We start from the raw sequence: 26,021 nt of genomic DNA, 5'->3' as shown, positions 1-26,021 counted from the left end.
CTAAAGGAACATTTTGAAAACACATCAGTTATCAGTGGGGAAAATGTTTTGCTTGATACCTTTACTGATATAACTGAGTAATCTGTCAGGAACACTGTCAATATTTTGTTTTGTTCTTTTAATAAAAATGTTTTTCCCTGCGTGTGATGATGATGGTGGAGTGGACTGAGCTGATTAAAATGACTATTTTCTTCCCTCCTCTTTAAAGATTACTATCACGTTCCACACTGACATTTTTATATCCCCTGGTCCACATTTATTTACAATTTATTTACCCGTTGCCATGGTGAACTGTGCTATTAAAGCTCCATTGATGATGTTTTGCTGTCAGACTCAGAGTTATTCATCACAGAGCTAATAAACTCAAAATGCATTTGTTGAACAGACTTGTTGTCACGAGGGAGCAGGGAGGACTCGGCGCAGACTGAAATCACAGAAAACTGGTTTATTTACACACTCCTGGTGCACTATATACAGGTGAAGGAGAAGGGGGCCAGGGTTCCCAGGGGTACAGGGAAGAATCGGGAAAAGTGTCCTCTCTTACTCCGCCCCACTCGGGCAGAGCGGTGCACTTGGAAAGGTCCTTTCCTCACACACGCCACTCTCACTGCAGCACTCACGAACAGGCTTAGGTGTTCAGATCTCCAAACCAAGCACGAGAAATCTGTATACAGAGAACAAGAGTTAACACAGAAAACTTTCACGAAGAGAGTTCAAAAACTGGCTGAGGCTAAAGTGGCACTGACGAGCGTTACTCAATAGTCCAGCGGCGAGGTGCTCTCAGTCACTGCCTTAAGTAGCGAGAGCAAACAAGGTGAGGAGCCACAGGTGATTGCCTACAGGTGGTGAAGGCCAGGAGCGGGAGCCCACTATGAGCTCCGCCCAGGCAGCGAGTAGAGAGAGAGGAGAGAGACAAAAACAACACATGTAGCCACACAGGGCCAGCCGAGCAGGCACGGGGACCATGACACTTGTTGGAACAGCGCTACAAATCAAGCAACCGAACAAGCAAGATTATTAAACTTGCAAGGAAAAAAATCAGTTATCTGACCTCTTTTTCATTTCAGGGAATTCATCTAATGTTGGAGCAATCGTAGGAGGGGTCATTGCAGTCATTGTAGTTTTAGCCTTATTAGTAACTCTCCTGGTACTGCAGAAAAATCAGGTAAAAAGACATTTTACACACAGTATTTAATTCCATCTTAATATTGTGTTTGTTGTTTGTATTGATGATTTTTCATGGTTTGTAAAACATTCCTCAGGTTACAAAGAAAATGTGTGAAAACTTTGAAGAGTGAAACCAGAACATGATTAAATCTTATGTCTTAAAACACAGAGCAGCTCTCTGTGAACAGTGTGAAATCTAAAGGTCCAAACTGTTCTCTACATTCAGTCTAGTTTCTAGTTTTTTGATATGCTTTAATAAATAATTAATAGATTATTACTAATTCATTTGAATTCAGGATTGAAATTGTTTCACCACTATGCATAACTGATATGATATCATAGAAAATCAAACAGCTGGAATCACTGCATCTTATTTAAATCTGTAGAAGTTGTGCTTCATGATGAATACACAGTATGTGATTGTTTTTATTGTCATTTAATAGAAATGCTGCTTTTCATGAATCACTGAAGCCAGTTTTCCTGTGAGGAAAGAAATGCCATGTGACACCAAACAATATTTACAAAGGAGTCTTAGGGTCACATGAAGGTAAAATAATGTTTTATCAGTTTTTACACTAAAAGTGTGCCACAGAGTGCTGCGACTTTTGTCCAAACTGCAGTATTAGTGAAAAACCTCAACAAGCAGACAAGTGAGGACTTTGATGCTGGGAAGGAAACAGAAAGAAGAGTCTGTCTGCTGAATTCAAACTGGGAGCTGGTTCCACAGGAGAGGATTCTGAAAGCTGAAGGCTCTGCCTCCCATTCTAGTTTTAAAAACTGGGAATCACCAGTACGACTGCAGTCTGACGGCGACGTGCTCTGTTGGGATCATGACTGGTAGGACTGATGGTAGCGCTCACCTTTTCTTCTCCGGACAAGCCTTTTTCCAGATGCCGCAAACAATCGGAAACAGGCTTCATCGGAGAAAATGACTTTGCCCCAGTCCTCAGCAGTCCATTCACCATACTTTCTGTAGAGGATCAATCTGTCCCTGATGTGTTTTTGGAGAGAAGGGGCTTCTTTGCTGCCCTTCTTGACACCAGGCCATCTTCCAACAGTCTTCGCCTCACTGTGCGTGCAGATGCGCTCACACCTGCCTGCTGCCATTCCTGAGCACGCTCTGCACTGGTGACACTTCGATCCCGCAGCTGAATCCTCTTTAGGAGACGATCCCGGCGCATGCTGGACTTTCTTGGACGCCCTGAAGCCTTCTTATCAAGAATTGAATGTCTTTCCTTGAAGTTCTTGATGATCCTATAAATTGTTGATTTAGGTGCAATCTTAGTAGCCACAATATTCTTGCCTGTGAAGCCATTTTTATGCAACGCAATGATGGCTGCACATGTTTCTTTGCAGGTTAACAATGGAAGAACAATGATTTCAAGCATCACCCTCCATTTAACATGTCAGGTCTGTCATCCTAACACAATCAGCCTGACATGATGATCTCCAGCCTTGTGCTGAGTTAAGAAGACGATTACTGAAATGGTCTCAGCAGGTCCTTTAATGACAGCAATGAAATGCAGTGGTAAGGGTTTTTTTGGGATTAAGTTCATTTTCATGGCAAAGAAGGACGATGCAATTCATCTGATCACTCTTCATAACATTCTGGAGTGTATGCAAATTGCTATTATAAAAACTTAAGCAGCAACTTGTCCAATTTCCAATATTTATGTAATTCTCACCATGACTCTTAAAGGAATCACATCCTGACTCACTATTGATCACATCTGGACGTTCACTCAGAGAGACTCTGCTTCAGTTATAAATACACTGGGTGCCCCCATCAGCTCATTAAAGGGGGTACCCATGAAAACCATTCATGGCGTTTTCAAGAGAATTAAAATATTTTAGTAAGCTTTCTACTGTTTTACATTTCAGTCATTTCATATGAAATATGTCTGTTTAATGTGAGGTAGACGAGGACACTGACTTTGTTGCTCCTTGGCTGTTATGGTACAGTGCAGCTTTTTGAGTTTATTATCTAACACTTAATGAAAACACTTATTCAAAAAATATTTTTGTTTATAGTTATTTTTATTATATTTTGTTGTATATATATTTTTTGTTTTTTGCCAAATACAGTATGTTTCACACTTTCAGGTCTGGTCTCTGTTGTTGATTATGTTCTATAGATTTAAATATCTTAGACTTTTTATTTTTTGTATCACCACCTGGTAAATCAGTCCAACTGTAATCCAAGTGTTATTTTGGAGGAAAGACAGAGTGTTTTTGTTTTTCCTTGGATAAAGCTTGATGTCAAGCAAACAACTACGGGATACAACTGAAATACTTATTCACAACATCTTAATTATATACATAAAATAAAACAACCGAAACATGTCGAACCCCAGAAGCAGGAACTATTTAATATACAAAACCTGAGAAACAGATGAAAGGCTGCTGAACATGGATGCACAGCAGGCGAGGAGGAGCTCGGTGGATAGATTCATGTTTATATAACTGCTCGATCATATATTCAGTCAGAAGTAAAACTTCACTTTCCAAGGATCAGGTCTGCAGAGGAAACGCCTCACTCCAGCTGACAGAGGTGAACATTCAGGATGAGGGGAGATACCAGTGCCACACCAGCACCATCAGTGAAATGTTCATCATCCTGAATGTGGACGGTAACAAAACTCTTTTTAAAAAGACAGGAAAGACTAAAGCTGCCATATTTACAACCGACGCAAGAAATTGAACCACAAACAACCTGAAACAACATCATGAACCCGTATTATTAACTAAATAATTGTAATAGTCTGAGTTGTTACTACAATACCTAATCAGTGATGTGGTTATTCAGCATTGTCATTACCAAATCATATGACCTCTGACCTTTGACTTATAGTTGTTAAAGTGTGTCAGAGGAATTCAGCTGAGAGCTAAAAGGACTTTCTGAGGTTTGAAGCCCCGAGGCCTGTCTGTGACACCAGGACTGATCCAGAGTCATTTTTATAACACTTCAAATACATAAAGAATACATGACATGTTACATCATTAATCATTATCTGTATTTAGAAATGCTGTCTCAAAACACTAAGACAAATGTTATATTTTACTGTGGTCTGAGATTCATGTTTACATGATTTTTATTCAATTAAATCATGTTAACATAAAATAAACAGAAAAGGAAAATTGTGACAAAATCTCTTTCTGACTTCTTTAGAAATATATTTTTCTTTTGGTTTTTTTATTCTTTGATATTTTTTTCCAGCTCCAGTCTGTAAAGTTAATCTCCAACAAGTAGGACAAAGGATCACCTGTTGCTCAGAGGGGATCTACCCTCAACCTGAGCTCACCTGGTCCACCAGCCCTTCATCCAGCATCACCAACAACAACACAACAGCCCATCAGACTGACCAGCAGCTTTACAGCATCAGCAGTTCTCTGATACTTCCAAACAGTGACATGGATCTGAATTACAGCTGTGCAGTCAGCACTCACAGAAACAGGAGGAGAGCAACCTTCAGAAAAGGGTTTTAAGTTTGACCCTGAAACCAGAGGATCTTTCTGTCTCTTCAGATTCACTGTAATGGGAGTGATTTCAGTCCTGAGTGATCACACTGATGTTTGCACAGAGCAGATAATTTAGTAAATGTTTTGGCACATTGGTAACAGTGATACAGTTTATTAGTAACGTGGGATCGTTTGTGTTCGGAGTATGAATTGAGATTCCTGAAGCTCTTGTCACACTGGTCACAGCTGTAGTTTACTTCCACATGTGCACGTTCATGGTTGTTACGATGACCTGATTGTGAGAAGCTTTTGTCACAGTGTCTGCACTTGTATGGTTTCTCTCCTGTGTGGACTCGCTTGTGTGTTTTAAGGTTACTTGCAGTGGTGAAGGATGACCCACACTGATCACAGAGGTGCTTTTTAACCCCACTGTGAATCAGTTCATGTCGTTTTAAGTTATGTGATGTGGTGAAGCTTCTCCCACATTCTTTGCAGTATTTCACTTTGTCTCCAGTGTGTCTACGTTGATGTTTTTTTAGGGAGACTTGCCAACTGAAAGTTTTTCCAGAGAGGTCACAACGAAAGTCTTTCCCACCACCACAGTGATGACAGGGTTGAGAACTGGATCCATCTGTGTCGCTCTGCTTCTAAACAAAGACACAAAGACAGTGTAAGTCAGTCCTTCAACACTTTTATCCTGAGCGTCGCCTGAAATAAAGAGCATCTCTGCAGACGTCCAATTACATTTTACTGTTTCAGTTAACACAGATAACAATATAAATACATACCTCACAGTAACTGCACTTGTAGAGTCTCTTTCTGGTGTGGATCTGTTGGTGTTGTCTCAGGTGATGTGGATATTTAAAAGTCTTCTCACACAGGTCACATTTATAAGGTCTCTCCTCAGTGTGGGTCAACATGTGGCGTTGTAACTGCCTGTTGGTTGTACACTGTCTGCCACACTGATCACAGCAGTACACATCATGTCCAGTGTGAATGCGTAGGTGTGTATTTCGGTTCCCTATCTGACTGAAGGTTTTTCCACAAATGTCGCAGCTGTATGCCTTAATTCCAGAGTGGGTAACTAGATGCTTCTGTAAGTAGCTACTGTGAGTAAAAGCTCTGCCACACTGATCACAGCTGTACGCTTTAACTCCACTGTGGATGAGTTGGTGTCTTCTTAGAGCATCCTTCCAGGAAAAAGTCTTTCCACACAAGTCACAGCTGAACGGTCTCTCTCCAGTGTGGATGACCTGATGCTGTTTTAGTGAAGCCTTCTCAGTAAAACCCTTCCCACACTCATCACAGCTGTATTTGTTCTCTCTCTTTCTTCTGTGAGGTTTGTCGGCCTCCTGAGAGCGCTGACTTCTCGCTCCATGTTGGTCCTGCAGTGACAGAGATACAAACAGAGGCAGTGAGTGAAATGCAGTCGTGGAACAAACTGAACCTTCAAACTCCCTCCATTAACACTAGTTTTAAACCTGAAGGTGGAGTGTGGCACCAAACACCTTAAAGGTCTCTTATCCCCACCTGCTGGTAGTAGAAACACATCACATCCAACCTGGTGTTAAAAATAATTCATGACTGTTCAAACGTTTCACTGTAGAAAACATTGGATTCATTTTTGATTAATGGCAATTAAATGTCATTCATTTTCAATCTATATTAATCACATTTCAATTTGCATGAGCAAAAAAACTCAAAAAGGGGAAAATATACACACTTAATGTGTTTACTGCCTGATATCGGACTACCGTTGTGGTGCTTTGGACGTATATTTTTTGGGGTGATGAAACAATATTAAGTCTGTTCGAACATCAATAACACCAATAATAATATTATTAATAGTAATCATAATAATAATAATAATGTACTTCCACAGCATGTCTTTTATCCCAACCACTCTCTGCAGATGGCCCCGCCCCTCCCTGAGCCTGGTTCTGCTGGAGGTTTCTTCCTGTTAAAAGGGAGTTTTTCCTTCCCACTGTCACCAAAGTGCTGCTCATAGGAGGTCATTTGATTGTTGGGTTTTCTCTGTATGTATTATTGTAGGATCCACATTACAATATAAAGCACCTTGAGGCGACTGTTGTTGTGATTTGGTGCTGTATAAATAACACTGAATTGAATGAAAATTGAATTAATAACACTACTACTAATAATAATATTAAAGAATAATAATTGCTTTTGACTTCTTAATGTTTGTAAACACAATTTAAAAATAGTATATAATAAAATACAACACAGTCATATAACAGGTTGGGAGTATGAGAGTTTTAGACGTGACTGATTATTTGGTGAAACTGTGATATTTTCCTCACCTTCTGTGTTGAGCTCATTGTTTCCTCTGTAGTGACTCAGCTGAGTCCAGATGGCTGAAAATGTTCCTCTGCTGCTCCGTCAGACTCTTCTCCTCCTGCTGATCAGCTGGGACACAAAACAGATCTTTGTTAGGCTCCACACTGCACTGAAGAGTCAAAGTGTCTCATATGTTCATCTGACAACACAAAGTACAAATTTCACTCTGATTGGTTGTAGAAATCTTGTGAGACATGTTGTGCTGCAAAGTGAGGTAACTCTCTCACTCACTTATACTTCAGGAGGAACTTTGTGACATTGGCTCTAATATTCTAAGCAGCCCTTTACTATGACAGGGCCAGAAAGTCATATTTGAGGGTTTGGGAGAAGGACCATGTTAAAGGTGGATTGGGGTTTATACACTTTGTTATGATACAGGTAAGGCTGTAAGAGCCTGAGAAGGTGTCCTGAATGAACCTCTAAAACCAGTTTTCAGCTAACGACTCTGCTTCAGTCTGGAAAACAGCAACTACAAGTTTAAAGACTCCATCAACAATTCACACCCAGCCAACAGCCTGAACAGCTCCTCCTGTGGTTTCCACAAACAGGGACAGACCTGTTACTCCCCCACCCCACACTTTCCACACCTTCAGCCCCCCAGTCCCACCACCTCCACCATTCCCTAAAGTTTGATTCTGTTCATCTGGACGTAGCTTTTGCAGTAGGAGAAACGTTTCGTCACTCATCCAAGTGACTTCTTCAGTCTCAGCTGACTGCAGGGGCTTTTTGGCCAGTACAACAGCAAAACTGCTCAGACAGATTGGGATCAAAGGTCAGGCGCAACGGCAGGCTGACGTCACTTGGGCAGCTAAGGCAGTAAACTAACCACGAGAAACACGCCTAGGATTGATCAGGGGGCGTCCCTTTTCTGGGAGGCAGTTGTTAACATCTTCCTGTGCATCACTTTACAGCAGCCAGACTCATTAAAATGAGACTTTGTAGGAGTTCACTTCCTCTCATGTGTTCATCTACAGCAGCTGGACAATAAAGTTTATTGTGACCCTGATACTGCAGCAGATCGCTCTCATCCATTTCCTGTTATCACTTCAAATAGAAATGAGGCTGTAGAGGTTTGGTGCAGGCAGAAAAACAGCTGCAGGGACAATGAAAAGACTTTTCTGCTCCAACTTCTCCCAGCATGCTGAGCTAATGATTAGTTGGTGTTTTTCTCCAAACACTCTCTCACTCTTCTCTCAACGTGTTCACAATAAACTGTGAACAGACACCGAGGAGAGCAGCAGAAGACCTCATTCAGGAGCTAAACTCAACATGAACTGAACTCACAGTAAAGTTAGCTCGGTGCTTACCTTTAGATGAGCCCACAAACCGAGAGAAACTCCGTGATGAAGCTGGAACTCTTTCCAAACACAGGAAACAGATCAGGGAGCAGAGACCCACGTGGTTCACGCTGATCTCAGCTACGATCCAGGAGACAAGGGTGGGCAGATCGATGCAGATATCGATCCAAACGTTGGTTTAGTTTGTTTTATCATCCAAATTCACTATTTTACTCGCTATAGGTGAAAAAGTAGCTCCGTCTGTCATCCCGGAACGCGCTTCTTCTTCTTTATATTGTTGGCAAACAACAAAATGATGAATTACCGCCACCAACTGGTGCGGAGTGTGAACTGGAACATCGACCCTCATATCCTCCCAAACAATTTTCTCTCTTTTAAAAACTAGAATAAGGCCTGATAACTTTCACTTCTTGAGTCCTTTTGCAGTAAATCAATAAGATCCAGTTTCATTTTTATGTTACTGAGGTTTTGGATCAGTTACCTTCTCACAGTGTAATATAACATGTTCTATAGTTTCTTCTTCTCTTTTTTGAATGATTTGAATGGAGGTTATAATCCACCATCACTGAACTGAAACAAATCTCTAAGTAGGAAGTTATCAGTTCAGTTTTTGATCAATTTGAGTGTATTTTACTATGCAGGCTGAGTTTGATTAGATGAGATAGGTTTGCTTAGTGGTTATATTAATGTCATTAAAAAGTTTTTAATTAGTCTTTTTTTTCTTATTAATGCATGCATGTATTTCCTTTTATATATAGCACTAATTTACAATGGGAGTTTCCAAGGTGTGTTATTGCAAGGTAAATGTCATTTAGACTTTTGTAAAAAATATTCTAATTATATCTTTTAACGGGAGTGACTGATTTTAAAAATGGGATTCTTTATGTCTGTGTAATATTTCATTAATCTCTGTTACTCTGTTATTTCTCTCTATACTCAACCTTGAATTTGTTTTTCCCTATAACACACAGTTATACATCAAATATTATAAATCTTACTTTGATAAATATTTAGATCTTCACACATTTCAGGGTCCAAGTGTGGGTCGACTGAAGTGTTTGTTTTTATCCCCACAACATCCTAAACATTTTACTGTTATGCATTAACGGAGCGAAAAATCTAAAACATGTTATATGCATTACTGTCTTCAGCCTCTAGGGGCTGACAGTACTAGTACTATTTAAAATACAAAACCTGAGAAACACAGAGGAAAGGCTGCTGAACACAGATGCACAGCAGGTGAGGAGGAGCTCGATGGAAATTAGGAAATAGTGCTTGAACACAAATTTTGTTTTGCTGGAAAACTGAACAACCCAGTGCATTCAGGAGTTCAAGAACACAGAGCACACAGTCAACACTGAACTCGAGTCTTTACAGTGAGAAAACTCCCACTTTGGAACTAAAAGAACAAAAATGCTTGATTCATTATCATTTCCTTTATTTACTTTATATTTAAAAATATAAAGGATATAATAAAGGCTTATCGTATTATTTTATTATATTATTTTACTGTATTATTTTATTTATCAAAATTGATAGAAAAGACCAATGAGACCATCACATAAACTGATGATGATCTTTATGTCATGGTCCACAGTGGGTGGACCTGGGCAGGGCCACCTCCTCCAGCTCCTGCACACCTGGAGCCAATTGCAGGCAATCAAGCCAGAGTGATTTAAGCCAAACGCTGACCTTCATTCACCGCCAGTTTGTCATCCGCCCATGTTGGGAAACATGCCCTCATGTTTCAGGTTCTCGCTGTGATTTACATTGTTACTGAAACTTTCTTGTGCTGCAATTTCTGGATTCAACTTGGCTCAAACCCTTGGCTCATGCTCTACCTTCAGATTCAGGATACCAAGCAATCATTCTGAAAATCACTCTGTGCCTCACCTGCCTGCCCTCCTGCCATCACACTCCTTCTGAAGACTCCGCATCTTAGGTCGGCCTTTCAACGCCATTCAGCTCCCCTGGATTCTTGTCACCCCCCTCTCAACGCTCTGTTTCCCCTATCGCAAGTAAGAATTGCTATACTTACTACTTACCACTTCAGGGCAACCTCCACTACCTCACTAACTCCACCGTCTCTCTCTTCAGTGTGACTGTATCCTGCCCAGCTCCACTCTGCATCCCAGGCCCCGTTCCCTCTCCACGCTCTGCGTTTTATTGCTTTTTGTCCTTGCCACGTTTCCAGAGCTTAAGCCTAATAAAATATTGTTGAACCATCTGGGTTTCTGTTCTGGGTTCAGTACAGACCACCTGGTCACGTGACACTTTTTTACTTATACAAGGAGGCAACTTCCAAGAACCGACTTGTATATGCCTCAAAAATCAGTGTCGTTCTCAGTCATGTTGTTACAGTTGGTGCATGTGCTCAAAGTTACTATTAACTAAATATTTATAATGGGCTTGGTTGTTACTACAATAATGTGGTTATTTAACATTATCATTACCGAATCATATGACTTCATCTTGACTTACAGTTTAGTTTACTATTCAGCTGAGGGTCAGAGGGACCTGTCTGTAACACCAGAGCTCTACATCACACCTTTAAAAACTATTTACTTTGCCTTGTTTGGTATCATTCTTCTCAGCACAACCTCACATGCCTGAATTTACAGTTGTGTTTTCATGTTGACATACTGTATTAACACAATAGATCTAAAATCAGACAGAAAACATAAAATCCGTGTAGAAAAAGTTATATTATTTACTGTAACAACCACAAACGTGTTTATTGAATCATATTTCATAACTTTCATAACTTTAAAGTCAATTAAATTGTCAATTTTAAAATCCTATGCACAAGTTTTTCAAACAAAGTTTTTGCAGCCATTTACCTTTTTTAAAAATAACCACTTCAAACTATTTACAGAACAGATTTATTTACAATTCAGCTGTTCTGCATTCAATAAGATGCCACACAAATTATTTGTGCCACTCCAAAAAAATAATTTCTGTCCACTATAAAGGAGAACATCACAGCCTGATACCTGCAGGTCTGACAGCAGCAGGTGTATCACTCCTGTTTCTACCTGGAGACAGCAGTCACCTCATTGTTCTGACACACAACACAAAACTATCTACAACACTACACACTAACTACACAAGACAACACATTAACTACACACTCCAAACACGCTAAACGTCACAAATCTCTCACATCTCAAAACTGTCTCTCTCTCTCTCTCTCTCTCTCTCTCGCTGTCATTCCTAAAACTTCTCCCTCTTCCTAAACAACCAAATGTCACGTTGCCATATCATTTTTGATTGGTGGACATGGTGCATTTTCCACCAACACGAACGGGCTGTTTTTTGTTTGCTCATAAGCAGAGAGTGCTTGCTGCGCTGTCCTTAGACAGTAAACGTGACCAAACTATTGAGGAAAAAACGCCGCATATATTGTTTATCATGACTCTGGTTTTACGTGGCCTATCAACACAATTTAAAAACTGGTATATATCACCTTGTTGCTTTGTCATCTTAAAGTGGTTATGTGATTGGCTTACAACGACTACTTTATTCTTCCTCAGTCAAACAGCAGCAGTCATGCGATTATTTTGCCCCATTAGCTCCAGGTGTTGTGCCAAAAAGTGATCGTTTGCAAGAAAGTGAATGCTGTCCGCGGGAGCGCGCAGCTGCTTAAAGCTGTAGCGCCCAGATTACTTACAGCTACTTCTGTGCAGCTGATACAAGCTGCGGTAACCTGAACACAGTTTCAGCCGGCTGTTTGTTGAAAAATAGTAACGCGACGGCGCTGCATTTTCTTGTTAGTAACGGTAACGTTGTAACGACAGAAATAGAAATTAGTTAGATTACTCGTTACTGAAAAAAGTAACGCCGTTCGTAACGCCATTGTTCCCATCACTGGTACTCATGCACGTGCTTAACTCGGGGTGAACACACCCTCAGGTGAACTAACTCTGATCAGCTGTGCTGGAACAAAATGAACTCAGAGTTAATAAACTCTGAGTTCATTTTTAAACACAGAGTTTGTTGAACAGGCTTGTTGGAATAGGGCTAAAAATCAAGCAACCAAATAAGGAAGATTATAAAAACTTCCAAGGAAAAAAATCAGTTATCTGACTTTTGTTTCATTTCAGGGAAATTCATCTTATGTTGGAGCAACTGTAGGAGGGATCATTGCAGTCACTGTAGTTTTAGCCTTATTAGTAGCTGGATGGCTGTGGAATAATCAGGTAAAAAGACATTTTACACAAAGTATTTATTCCATCTTAATATTGTGTTTTTCATGGTTTCCAAAACATTTGTCAGGTTACAAAAAAGTGAGAGAAAACCTTGAAGTACATGAGTATATCTAACATGTGAAAACACAGAGCAGCTCTCTATGAACAGTGTGAAGCAGGGGTGTCAAACTCATTTCCATCAGCGTAAAGAAGTTACATATTTAACTGTTTTTCTACATGATGAAGAAAAAGCTGCTGTCAGCATGACTCTGCATCAAAGTGGAAAGAAATGTGCAAAATTACAGAAAAAGTTCTTGTAGCTTATTGCACAAACGGAAAATAGAAACTTTTCTTTCATTAATTACTTTGTGTAGTATGAATGGCCATAAGGATGGTTTTTATCCGTAGGAAATGCTGTAAAACTTGAAAGTCTGCTTGTGCTTGTTTGCAGTGAGCAGCAGATCAAACAAGTTAAGAATTATAACTGGCTTCAAACACACATTCAGGCCTGTGAGACTCATTCAGACACTCAGTGAGCCACGACTCAGTGTTACAGGCACACATTTCTGTCACGGTCCTGGGTCTGTGTCCCTGTGTTTTGTGTCGTTGGGTTAATTTTATTCTTCAAATTCTGGTTTTCTGTTGTGTTTATTTTTTTATTCATGTGAGTGAGTGATTCGTATCACTACCCGATCGGTACCGGAAACCCGATCGGTACCACACATGCGCAAATCTTACAAATCTTATTAAAGTCCTGTTTGAGGCACATTGGTATATGTGAGGGGGCAAACTCCTCGAGATGGGTGGTGACCATGGTGACCATTTAGAAGTTGGCCATCTTGGATACAACTTTTGTTTTTTCAATAGGAAGAGGGCCATGTGACACATCAAACTTATTGGTAATGTCACAAGAAAAACAATGGTGTGCTTGGTTTCAACGTAACTTTATTCTTTCATGACTTATTTACAAGTTTCTCTTTGGTTCACAGCCATTGACATGTCGAAGATGCTAACACGTGAGGAGCGGATCGAAATTGTGTTGATATCTGGTGAACGCAGTAACCGGGTCATTGCAGCAGATTTCAATGCAAGACACCCTACGAGACCACCCATCTGCCATGCTACAGTTAGCAAACTGCTTGCTAAGTTTTGTGAAACTGGTTCAGTGTTGAATTTGCCAAAATGTGGACGCAAGAAAACTGTCACTAATGAAGAAACACCAGTGGCTGTCCTAGCTTCATTCAGCAAGAGCCCACAGCGTAGCACTCGCTGCATGTCATTGGAGAGTGGCAGTAGTCGAACAACATATTAGCTACTCACAAATGGCACCGTTACAAACTCCAGCTACTGCAGCATCTCAACGAGGATGACCCAGATCGGCGCACAGAATTAGCAGAATGGGCAAAACAAAAATTGGAACAGGACCCAGAAGATTTTGTTCAGTGATGAGGCAAACTTTTATGTGAATGGTGAAGCTAACAAACAAAACCACCGCTATTGGTCTGACACTAACCCACATTGGATGGATCCCTAAAATGAAACAAAAAATAAATAAAAATGAATGAAAAACAAGGAACAGAAATAAAGAAGACAAGGGGGATCATAAAATCTCTAAAAGTGAGGTTCCATAAACAAGACACATAACTTAAATAAGGGGCTAAGAAAAATCAAACTCTTCTAAAAATCTATAGAATTTGATTGCTTGGGGCTTATTTATTAGCTTCAGAGATTTACGGAGCAGGGAGAGTTCGTTTTTAAGCACAAGCCATGAAGGGGGAGATTTAGCATATCGGCATTTATGAATGTAATATTTTATTATAATAATGAGATTGTTAACTAAAAATTCCCTATTTTTATCCTTATGGATTACTCCAATTTGAACATTTTGAAAAGACCAAAAACTCCAAGAGATAAAGAAATAAATAAACTAATAATAAATAAATGAATAGAAAAATAGAAAACGCATATATATACAAATTGTCACATGTGAAATAATTTTTGGAGAGAATCAGGGCCGAGACAGTTTGAATCCATAGCTCAGCGCAAAGAACCAGGAATTAAACTGACTAGAAAAACACATGGAGGCAATGTAGACCAGCTTACACTCAATATTAATCTGAATACAAATACATACATGCAATGAAGACATGCTTACACTGATGAATGCGAATACATGACATAAATGCTAAGTGGTGGAGATTTAACACACTTAAAGCCTGAAGTTGAGGAATAACTCAGGGGAGTTGCATGACAATAGAGTGACTTTTGTGAAAAGGAAAAAGATAAACCAGTGATTAAAAGCTTGAAGTAGTTTTAAAATAGTGAACTGGAAGTGCTCTTGTGCCGTTTGACCAAAAGAAGTGATTGATGTAGAAAGAAAATAAAAATAATTTAATCATGTAGTAATGTTTTAAATATTTCTCCAAAAGTTGATTCTTTTCATCTGGATGTAGCGTTTTGTGGGAGAAACGTTTCGTCACTCATCCAAGTGACTTCTTCAGTCTCAGCTGACTGCAGGTTTCCCCAATCTTATAAACAGTACATTTGCATAATGACTGAAACTAGAACCACTGAAGGAACAATGGGCTGGGAGGTCAGTTCCTTAATCAAAATTATGCAAATTCTCATGACCACTGATCAACCACTGACCAAAACCCACTGATCAAAGCCCACTGATCAATGGCCATGAGTCCCATTCACAGAGAGTTGGGGAATGGCTGCAATCACAGCATTGTAAGATGGTGAAAGATGTACCCTTAGGCCCCCTCCTCGATTCAGAGATGGTCTTTCCCTTTTCACGTAAATGGCCTCCTTGACTCCACGCTCAAACCAGCGTTCCTCCCTGTGTGTCCTCCCTGATGTGGGGAAAATGAACAGAGGGAGTTATTTCAGACCATGTAAGTATTAGTTAAGCAGGAGTAGGGCAAAACTTTTATGGCCCGGAAAGTTCTAATTCCCACAACATATTGTTAGATTAGTAAGCAAAACCTTTGTGTGAGTAAGATTTTTGGGGTTGTTGTTTTAGTGATGGGCTAATTCTGACAGTTAGGTTTGGGTTGTTTTCTTATTTCAATGGAGCGAGTAAATGTTGGCAAACAATTCAAGAGAAGAGAAGGGTGAGAAGGGTGGATGCTTTGCTTTGTTTTGCTTTTGCCAGGGGCAGGAGGAGAAGAGAGAACAGAGGGGAGACTGAAAGGTTCACATGAGCGTGGAGCTGCAGACTTAATCTTTCGGCTGCTGATTTTGGGTTGCTGATGTTTGCTTTAAGAAAATTCTGTTTTATTGACTGGGTTTAGATTATGGTATTATATTATATTGTTGGGAAAATGCTAAATGCTAAAGGGGAGAAAGTTTTTGATATTATTGATGTTACCCATATTATTGAAGTGACAGCGCCACCCACAGGTCTGTGGGTGGCGCTGTCACTTGGTGTTTCGCTCGCTTTGTGGTAGAATATCACTTCCTGTTCCTGCTCAAACACAGTGGTGTTTCTGAGTAGCTTTTCTGCTTAGCAATTTAATTGAAATCTTTTGATACATCCCTTTTTCATAGTATAATCTTAACGTGCTTCATCTGAATCACCCTTTCTGTGTGCTCACTACCTAATTTATAGCCAAAGTATTCACTCACTGTCTCTTTACTGTTTCGCTAGCTTAGCTTAGCTCGTAGCCGACTCGTTAGCACCATGGCTACTTCACCTGTCCCTGTTTTTTTTTTTTTTTTTTTTTTTTTTGTAAACCTGTCCCGTTTGGTTCTTTTGCCATCAGAATTATTGTCTAAAGGCGAAGAAAGATGCCCAACGGATTTACTTTACCAAATGGACCATCCCAGCCTTGCCGTAATGGTCCATTTGATTTACCTTTTATTGTTTATTTTATTTTATTTTATTTTTTTTTACTGCTAGATACGGGACAGGGGAAAAGAAAAGGGAGAAAGAAAGAGGGGGGAAAAAACAAAACAAACAAACAAAAAAAAAAAACAGCGGAGAAGAGGGACGGGGATAAAGGGCAAAAAACAAAAACCAACAAAATAAGCAGACAAAAAATACATATATCGATCACCTGGATCACCTGTTGAGAAAGAAAAAAGAAAACAAGCAGAAGAAAACGAGAGTAATAGAATAAACAACATCACAATGATATATGGGAATATAACACTGCATACTTAATATTAAACATTATTGTGCAGCACGTAAGATCGACAGCGCACAGTGTGCTTTGAGGTAGGAGCCAAAAAGGGTGTAGTTTGTGTGTGTGATCACCTGTGTGTACACCTGTGAGCATGAGCGCGCTTGTATTTAAAAGGTTCCTTAATGTAATGATCTGCTAGAGGGTGTGGGGGGCCACAGTCCCATCCTCCAGGGCATGAAGCAGGTATGGAGGAGATCAAAACTCCAGACATCCAGAGGCCCCCAGAACACAAGAGACCAAGGAAGACCAACAGAGGGGCAGTCGCGCCACTGTCCCAGAAAGAGCTGAGGAGAGTCCCAGATGAGGGATCACTCAGCAGCCGCGGAGCAGAAGCCAGGGGGGGTTGCAGTGACGTGCCCGTGAGCTCCGCCGGCAGCCAGCTGTGCCTGAGTGACCGAGCCCCAGGCCGAGAGGCCGAGGGCACCCCACCCCCGAAGTGGCCCGAGCGAGCCCCAGGTTCCAGGCCCCGATAAGCAGCCACCAAGGAGTGAGCCGGTGTGTACCCGGACGCCCACCCCCGGACACAAAGAACCACCAACGCATCGATGTCTGAGGGCGTCTGCCACCGGCAGGTGAAGTGGTGGGGGGAGATAGGCCTCCAAACCTTGGAGGGCCTGAGATGTCCCCAGAGAGGTGGCGTCTGATACCCAACCTGACATATAGACACAGACATACAGGCACACTCAAATACAAACATCCATTCCCACCCTCATGCTCTCATAGGCAATTACTCCACACTCAACCAACGTGGAGACAGACATAAAGAGACGCTGTACACACAATCACACTCCCCAAGCGTACTCTAAGAACCGGGTCTAGGTACCCTTGCCCCTGGAGGGGGAAACTGCACCCAGACCCAGGTGGTGTTACCCTTTTCCCTGCAGTGGGGAGAAGCAGACTGCCCCGACTCCGCAGCAGCAGGGAGGCCCCACACCCCAGACCCCAGTCGGACGGCCAACTCCTCCTCCTAGCCCCCCCGCTCCAGCAGGCCGCAGAGACCGGGGGTGTGAGAAGACTCCAAACCTCCCTCTACCCGCTCATATGTAGTGTTGATGTATATGTGTTCTAAGGTGCAATTAAAACCCAGGAGGGCATGGAGCTACCTGCCAGAGAGCAGCAGGTAAGCGCATAGCCCCTCCTGATAGCCCTCAATGTCTACGTGTATTTAAAATTGAGAGGTGGGCAACGACGCCAGGGGTGAGGTGTACACCCTGATGGTAATTTGGAGTCCGTGTTGTGAGCCCACCCCCAAGATCCTATATGTATGTGTTATGAGAGTGTGAGTAATGTGAATGTCTAAGTTGTGAGATAAAATTGAGGCAGAGGCAGCCAGAAGGGGACAGAGGGGGGGATGCCTCCTCTGCACCCTGGTGACACACCCCTACCCCAAGGCCCCGCATGTGTGGGTGATTGTGGTGGAGCGGGAAGAGGGAGGCAGCTGGAGATGGGGAGGGAAGAAAGGGAGGGGCAAGTGACCCCTCCCTGGGGCCAGCTCCCCCGCTGACCCCAGTAGGTACCCCCATGCTCTGCAACCCGCCAGGGAAAGGGGGCCCAGGCCCATCCGGACCAGGGCCCAGTGCAGCAGCGCCGCCCGGCCCCACAGAGCCCGGGACAGCCCACCCGACCCCACTACAGAGAAAACTGCACCCACCCCATCATCCACTCATCTTCCAGACTACACAAGACAATAGACGCCCAGGCTGAGATCTTCCTCCACCTCTCCTATATCTCCCCCTCCTGCAGAGAGAATTCCTGAGGAGAGGAAAGCTCCTGCAAGATGTGACAACCTCCCCCACCAGTTGAAGAGTCCCCCAGGTGGCTCGATGCACTGGCGGCGCCCTGCGCCAGGACCGGGCCCCCATATACCCACCCGCCCACAACCCCAGCAACACACCAACCAGGACCCGAGCCCCCGAGGCCCGGCCAGGGCCCCAGCCCAGAGACGGAGCGCCCCCAGAACCTCACGCCCGTCCCGGACCCACCCAGGGGCAGCCAGGCTACCAGGTCAGTAACCCACGTCCGTCAGCACAGACCCTCCCCTAGCCCCGCTGCACGCAGCCACGAGGAAACCGTCACCTAAGAGCCAACAGAGCCCTTAATTGGCCATGACCGCTACCCCGGGTTGAGCCCCCCAAGGAAGATGCTCCTGGGGAACCCCCCGACGCCCTAAGCCTGTCCCTACCCCCACACCAATCACAACAGTAAAGGTGGGACCAAACTATGACCCCCCACCCCCACTAGGTGATGGAGTTGATCAAAGGAGCCCAGAGCAATTGATCTGATGTGGTGGCAGAGGCTGTATCAAGACTAATGTAATCTAATAGATAATTTCTATACTGGTTAGAATTAAGATTATTTTTATTTTTCCAGTTCATGAGGACTGTTTTCTTGGCTATGCATAGGGCAGTGAAAACCATGTGGGCTATATTCTTTTCTGAAGTGACATTATCTAAGCTGCCCAACAAACACACTAAAGGAGAAGTTGGAATGTTACACTTCAGACACTTCGATAAGTCTTCACATATCTCACGCCAAAACTTCTGAACTGGTGGACAGAACCAAAGAGCGTGGATATAATTGTCCAGTGAATTGGTTTGGCAGTGTGAGCAGTTGTTGGTAGACGTAAAGCCCATCTTGAACATCCGATGACCTGTATAGTGCACTCTATGTAGTATTTTGTATTGAATTAATTGAAGACTGGGATTTCTAATTAGATGAAAGGTTTTTAAGCAAATCTGAGACCAGAAGTTTTGGTCTAAGTTAACTGATAAATCCGCTTCCCATTTTGCAATAGGAAGTGATATTGATTCATCTATTTTAGAAAGCATTCTGTATATTTTGGATAGTAATTTGGGGGTTTTAAGAGTAAGAAATTGAACCACACTTGGTGGTGTTTGTAGTTCAACTTGACCCGGTTTAAATTTCTTTTTTACTATGGATTTAATTTGTTGATATTCTAAAAATCTTTTCTTGTTGATCCCATATTGTGTAACTAGTCTGTCAAATGAAATAAATTCTGTTCCTTCTAGTATATGTTCTAAATATTTGATTCCTTTACCACTCCAATCTGAAAAGTTTATCATATTATTGTTTTGTAATATGTCAGGGTTGTTCCAGATAGGTGTACGTTTGCATGGGATTAATGAAGATTCTGTCAACTTCAGAAACTCCCACCATGCTGTCAGAGAGGAGCTAATGTTGACGCTTTTGAAGCATTCATGTCGTTGAATGTTTGAGCTGATAAATGGTAGATCTGAAATCTCTAGATTATTGCAAAGTGCTTGTTCTACATCTAGCCAAGGTTCATCTAAGAGGGTATGTTTTAGCCATCCTGAGATAAATTGGAGCCTGTTGGCTAAGAAGTAGTGCTGAAAGTTAGGTAGTTCTAATCCTCCTTTATCCTTGGTCTTTTGTAGTGTTTTTAAGCTTATACGTGGGGGCTTATTTTTCCAAAGGAATTTGGACATATATGAATCTAGAGATCTGAACCAATCTTGTGGCGGTTTAGTTGGGATCATTGAGAATAAATAATTTATTTTTGGTAAGACCATCATTTTTATAGCGGCAACCCTTCCCATGAGTGATATGGGTAGACATTTCCACCTAGCCAGATCGCCTTCTACTTTCTTTAAAAGTGGGATATAGTTTAATTTAGTTAGATCTGCAAGCTTGGGAGAAACATTAATACCTAAATATTTTATATTTCCCGATTGCAGTGGAGTAGAAGAGGAATTATGGAAGGAGCAATTAATCGGAAGGACTGTAGATTTTGACCAGTTAATTGAGTAATCTGATATTCTTGCAAAAGAGTTTATCAATTCAATCACCCCAGAGATATTGGTTTGTGAATTTTGGAGAAAGAGTAGCACATCATCCGCATAAAGGCTGATTTTATGTTCCACGTTCTTGCATTTTATGCCCTTAATTACTGAATTCTGTCTAATTGCTGCTGCTAGTGGTTCAATAAAAATTGCAAACAGTGAAGGGGAGAGTGGGCATCCCTGCCTGGTGCCCCTCAGGAGACAGAAGCTGGAGGATGTCTGGTCATTTGTTCTGACACAAGCTGTTGGGGAATTATATAATATTTTTAACCAGCTGATGAAAGAAGATCCAAAACCAAATTTGTGTAAAGTTGCAAATAGAAATTTCCAGTTAACTCTGTCAAACACTTTTTCTGCATCTAAAGAAAATATTGTAGTTTCAAGGTTTTTACTGTATGAGTAGTCTATCAAATTAAGTAATCTACGTGTATTTGTTGATGAGTGCCTACCTTTTATGAAACCAGTTTGGTCAGGATGAATTAAGAGGGGGGTTATTTTCTCTAGTCTCTTCGAGAGAGCTTTGCAGATTATTTTAAGGTCTACGTTTATAAGGGATATTGGACGATAGCTTGAGGGATATACAGGGTCTTTGCCTGGTTTTAGCAGGAGATTAATGTTTGCAGAATTCATATTTGATGGGAGTCTGCCATTTTCTTTGATTTCCAACAGCGTTCTGTAAAAAATTGGGGCTAAAATCGTCCAGAATTCTTTGTAGAATTCTGCAGGAAAGCCGTCTGGACCTGGAGCCTTATTATTGGGCATACTTATCAGGGCTTCCTGGAGTTCACCTGGTGTCAGTGGCGAATCCAATGCCATTGCTTGAGAGTCTAATAATTTTGGGAGAGTTATGTTGTCTAAAAACTGATCAATTTCCTTTTTAGATGGGTTTATTTGTGGTGAATACAACGTTTTATAGAAATCCCTGAAGATGTTGTTTATTTGTTTCGGGTCATATACTGTATTCCCAGATGAGTCTTGAACAGCACATAGAGTTGTTTTTTCTTTATTTATTTTTAGCTGGTTTGCTAGAAATTGACCGGATTTATTACCATGTTCATAATTTTGTAAGCGTAGTCTTTGTACTAAGAATTTTGTTTTTTTATCAATTATCTCATTTAATTCTAGTTTTGTTTTGCGTATTTTGTTCAATGTTTCCTGATCTTGGTCGGACGCATAGGCTTCTTCTAGTGATTTGATGGTTTTTTCTAATTCCTGGATATTTTTGTTTTCTTTTTTCTTTTTATGTGATGAGAAAGAAATTATTTTACCTCTCATCACAGCTTTCCCTGCTTCTCCCTGGTGGGGTGAAGGGAGCGCCATGCATCGCAAAGACCAAAGTCGCTCATATACTGTTTGATTATATTTATGGACTGCCAATTACGCTGAGTTCCTGCTGTATTGAGCCTATCCATTTCTTCATTTAGTCCAAGGTTGAGGTCGCCTCCAAGAACAAGTGTGCCATCTAAGTGTTCGGAGATTGCACTGAAAAAACCGTGAAAGAATGAGGGATCATCAACATTTGGACCATATACACTTACAATACATAGCTTTTTATCAAGTATAGATAGTTTAATGATTAAGAATCTGCCCTCTGGATCTATAACTGTATCGAGTACTGTGAAATTAATTTTTTTATGGATTAAAATTGCTACTCCCCTTTGTCTAGAATTATAACAAGCTGAGAACACATTAGGAAACTCAGGTGTTTTAAGTTCATTCGAACCTCTAAGAGGTCTGTGGGTCTCTTGTAAAAGGACAACATCTGCCTGTAGTTTTTTGAGTTGGTTAAATATTTTTAACCTCTTTTCTCTGGAGCCAGCTCCATTTACATTCCATGTAACGAATCTTAGTGCACCCATAGATGTCTGTGTATAACTAGGGGTGTGCGCTGTGTGTGTCGCTTAGACAGGTGGAGAGAATACATCACTTGTTCGTAAATAAAAAGAGGGGGAGAGAGAAAAAATGTGTGGTGAGATGCTCCCTGAGTCTGACTATGTGTGTGCATATTTACTAATATGAGTACGCTTGGTTTAAGTGTGTGTATCCTATACGACTGTGTGCGCTGTCTGATGTAAATGTGCTGCCGTTGAGCGCATGGCTGTGCGTGATCGTGCTGTGCGTATGTGTCCAAATAAAGGATGTTGTTTGTGGATGAGTGTGGAAGCAGGTGATCGAAGCAGTGAAAGAAAGAAAGAAACCAAGGACAAGGGTGAGCAGCATAAAAACAAGAGGGGGAAAAAAGAGAACAAAAAACGAGAAGAAAAAAAAAAAAAAAAAAAAAATCCGGAAACATTCCGATCAAACCATTGACGGAGAGTGACGGTGTTAATTCTGCTATGAAATCACACCTAAGATGTGATTTGATACTAGTAAGTTAAACAGATGTTAATGCAAGTTAGTGTGAGTGGGTGGGGAAAGGGTGTAGCGGATTCTTATCTGGTGTGAAGTTAATACAGCCACGGAGTGATGTCGGGGTCGCGGTGGAGCTGTCCGTCCACGTACAGCCGGTCCACAGCGATGACAGCGCGGGAGCCCTTCTGGATAAAGCTACGTCGGATTGGGAAGAGGACCCTGCGTCGTTCCAGGATCTCTTTGGGGAACTGGTCGTTCACGCTGAAGTCCGTTCCTTTTAATTCCCTGCCGCGGCTTTTCACCTGTTCCTTTTGTTTGTAGTGGCCGAATTTGGCCACGATAGGACGTGGTCTCCCGGCCGCAGCCCGAATGGGGCCGAGGCGATGCACCCTATCAAAGACGATGTTCTTCACCGTGTCCTCCGGCAGCTTCAGGTGGGTTTTGATGAAGCTTTTTACCGTGGTCTCCGCGTCCTCTCCAGCGGCTTCTGGAATACCAGAAAATACCAGATTATCACGCATGCTACGAGCTTGTAGATCAATAACTGTTTCTTTTATTTTTTTATTTTCTCTATTTAGCTGAGTAACATTGTCTGTGAGACATTTCACCGACTCCCTTAGCGTGGCATTTTCAGCAGCGAGCGTTTCCACCTGCTGCTGGCTGAACTCCAGGGACTCTCGCAAGGATTTAAATTCCCGGTGAAGAATCTCCACCAAGGACAGCCTTGCATCGAAACTGGACAGTCGTTGGTCGATTGACTCCAGTATGTCGACAATATCTTTGCCGGCTGGCGATGTTGTGCCGGGGGAATCTGCCGGGCGAAGTCTTTTCGACGACGGCGTGTCAGGTTTGGCCGGGGAAGCTGCACTCTGAGCCTTCTTCATCACGAGATCCTGGAAGTACTGATCAATGTAATCTTGGAGAGCCTCTAAACTCTCCCCGTTGTCCTCCAGGGTGTTGGAGATGATTTAGACAAATGTTGTTAGTTATAAGACAATTGATAAGTGTATTTGGTTATACTGAAGCTTAAAGGAATTTATTCAAATCTAAACTACCATTCGCTTTAATTTTCCGCCAAAATCTCCGGCGTCTGACGTCAGTTACAACATGAGTCGCTTACCTTGTCCGTCACTTCCGTCACTTACCTCTCCCCCGTCACTTGTCCCTGTTGCACTTTCCTGCTCATTGTGTCAGATGTTTAGTTACTCCTCGGCCTCCTTTAGCAGTAATGATACCTGTAACAAATGTAGCATATTTGCAGCTCTGGAGGCCAGGATTACTGAATTGGAGACTCGGCTTCGCACCCTTCATTCACCCGTAGCTAGCCAAGCCCCTGTAGCTGGTGCAGCCGACGATAGCGTAGGCCCCGCTAGCTCTCCCCCGGCAGACCCCAAGCAGCTGGGGAACGAGGGCGGTTGGGTGACGGTGAGGAGGAAGCATAGTCTTAAACAGAAGCCCCAGGTACACCACCAACCTGTTCATGTGTCTAACCGTTTTTCCCCACTAGGCGACACACCCGCCGGGGGTCAAACTCTGGTAATTGGTGATTCTGTTCTCAGACATGTGAAGCTAGAGACACCGGCAACCATAGTCAATTGTCTTCCAGGGGCCAGAGCAGGCGACATTGAAGGAAATTTAAAACTGCTGGCTAAGGGTAAACGTAAATTCAGTAAGATCATAATTCACGTCGGCAGTAATGACACCCGGTTACGCCAATCGGAGGTCACTAAAATCAATATTGAATCGGTGTGTAACTTTGCCAAAACAATGTCGGACTCTGTAGTTTTCTCTGGTCCCCTCCCCAATCAGACCAGGAGTGACATGTTTAGCCGCATGTTCTCCTTAAATTGCTGGCTGTCTGAGTGGTGTCCCAGAAACGATGTGGGCTTCATAGATAATTGGCAAACCTTCTGGAGGAAACCTGGTCTTGTTAGGAGAGACGGCATCCATCCCACTTTGGATGGAGCAGCTCTCATTTCTAGAAATATGGACCAATTTATTAAACCCCCCAAAATATGACTATCCAGAGTTGGGACCAGGAAGCAGAGTTGCAGTCTTACACGCCTCTCTGCAGCTTCTCTCCTCCTGCTACCCCCCCCAAAAACCCATCTCCATTGAGACTGTGTCAGCTCCCAAAAAGACAAAAAACAAACCAAAAACCAGCAATAAAAAACTTAAACATAAAAAATCAAAAAGAAAGAACAATACAGAATCCACATCTGAACCAAAGAGTAAAACAGTGAAATGTGGATTATTAAATATTAGGTCTCTCTCCTCCAAGTCTCTGTTAGTACATGACTTAATAATTGACCAACAAATCGATTTACTCTGCCTTACGGTGTGTTCACACCGAACGCGATAGGCGCGGGCGAAAACGCTCCAAACGCCCCTAATTTGACGCGTGCACATTCGCACCTCAACTCGTGTCCAACAGAAATCCATCGCGCCTCAAAATTGCATCGTCTCACGCGCGTGAACCGGAAATGTGGGAGGAATGTGGGAGGAAGTTGTGCCAGACGGTATCTTTGCTAGATGGCAGCTGTCGAGCTAGCGCTTGAAGAGAGAGTCTCCCTTCTCTATTTACTGTGGAGAGCAGAGCAGCGGCGTTAAGGACGTCCTCGCCGTACCTGGTTCCAGTCCTCCAGAGGCGTGAGCAGTTTGATGAGTTTCACCACTTGCCCCAGGAGCTGCGCCTGGATGACGGCGATGACAGCGATATCACTGTCTTTTCACTTGCCCAGTTTGAGGACCTGCTGTCCCGCGTCGGTCCCAGAATCGCCCGCCTAGACACCAACTACAGGCGCTCAATCCCACCTGCAGAGCGCCTGTCCATCTGCCTGAGGTTAGTAAAAGTGTTTAATACAGTAGTCCTTTATTGATACCTGTGCTAATATATGCTAAACCATCCGTTTATACACTGCTAACATGGCTGTGGTATGCTAACAGTGAATGCCGTCGGTGTTTACTGATAGCAAACTGGTACGGAGACGACTGTTTATAATATTTCTAGTGATACTCGAAAGGTCTCATCAAGTCCCGATTTAATTTGATTTATGCTGTTATCAGTGTTAGCAATGATAGCATGGCTGTGGTGTCTATCAGTGTATGCTCTCGGTGTTTGCTGATATCAAACTGTGGTATGAGGCCCACTGTTGGTAATCTTTGTAGTGATACTCACTCCTTTTTTTT

At 42.2% G+C, this 26,021-nt stretch overlaps 1 protein-coding gene across 2 annotated transcripts in view; it reads right to left on the bottom strand.

Moving 5' to 3' along the window:
- Positions 1-3,224: 3,224 nt before the first annotated feature.
- Positions 3,225-26,021, bottom strand: part of LOC134634047 (zinc finger protein 883-like) — an 83,977-nt gene continuing 61,180 nt past the window's right edge. Inside the window, exons 4-5 of one of the 2 annotated variants that reach the window (XM_063483082.1) lie at positions 5,415-6,011; positions 3,225-5,270 (exon numbers count right to left, since the gene is read on the bottom strand). In XM_063483082.1, the coding sequence (XP_063339152.1) occupies positions 4,695-5,270; positions 5,415-6,011 (1,173 nt within the window). In that variant the 3' untranslated portion in view covers positions 3,225-4,694. Of the gene's footprint in view, positions 5,274-5,414; positions 6,012-26,021 lie in introns of both variants that reach the window. The other variant, XM_063483081.1, reaches the window with a different exon arrangement.

This window comes from Pelmatolapia mariae, linkage group LG9 (genome assembly GCF_036321145.2).
Source record: "Pelmatolapia mariae isolate MD_Pm_ZW linkage group LG9, Pm_UMD_F_2, whole genome shotgun sequence".
Classification (NCBI taxonomy): domain Eukaryota; kingdom Metazoa; phylum Chordata; class Actinopteri; order Cichliformes; family Cichlidae; genus Pelmatolapia; species Pelmatolapia mariae.
This window is presented reverse-complemented; position numbering and strand designations above follow the sequence as displayed.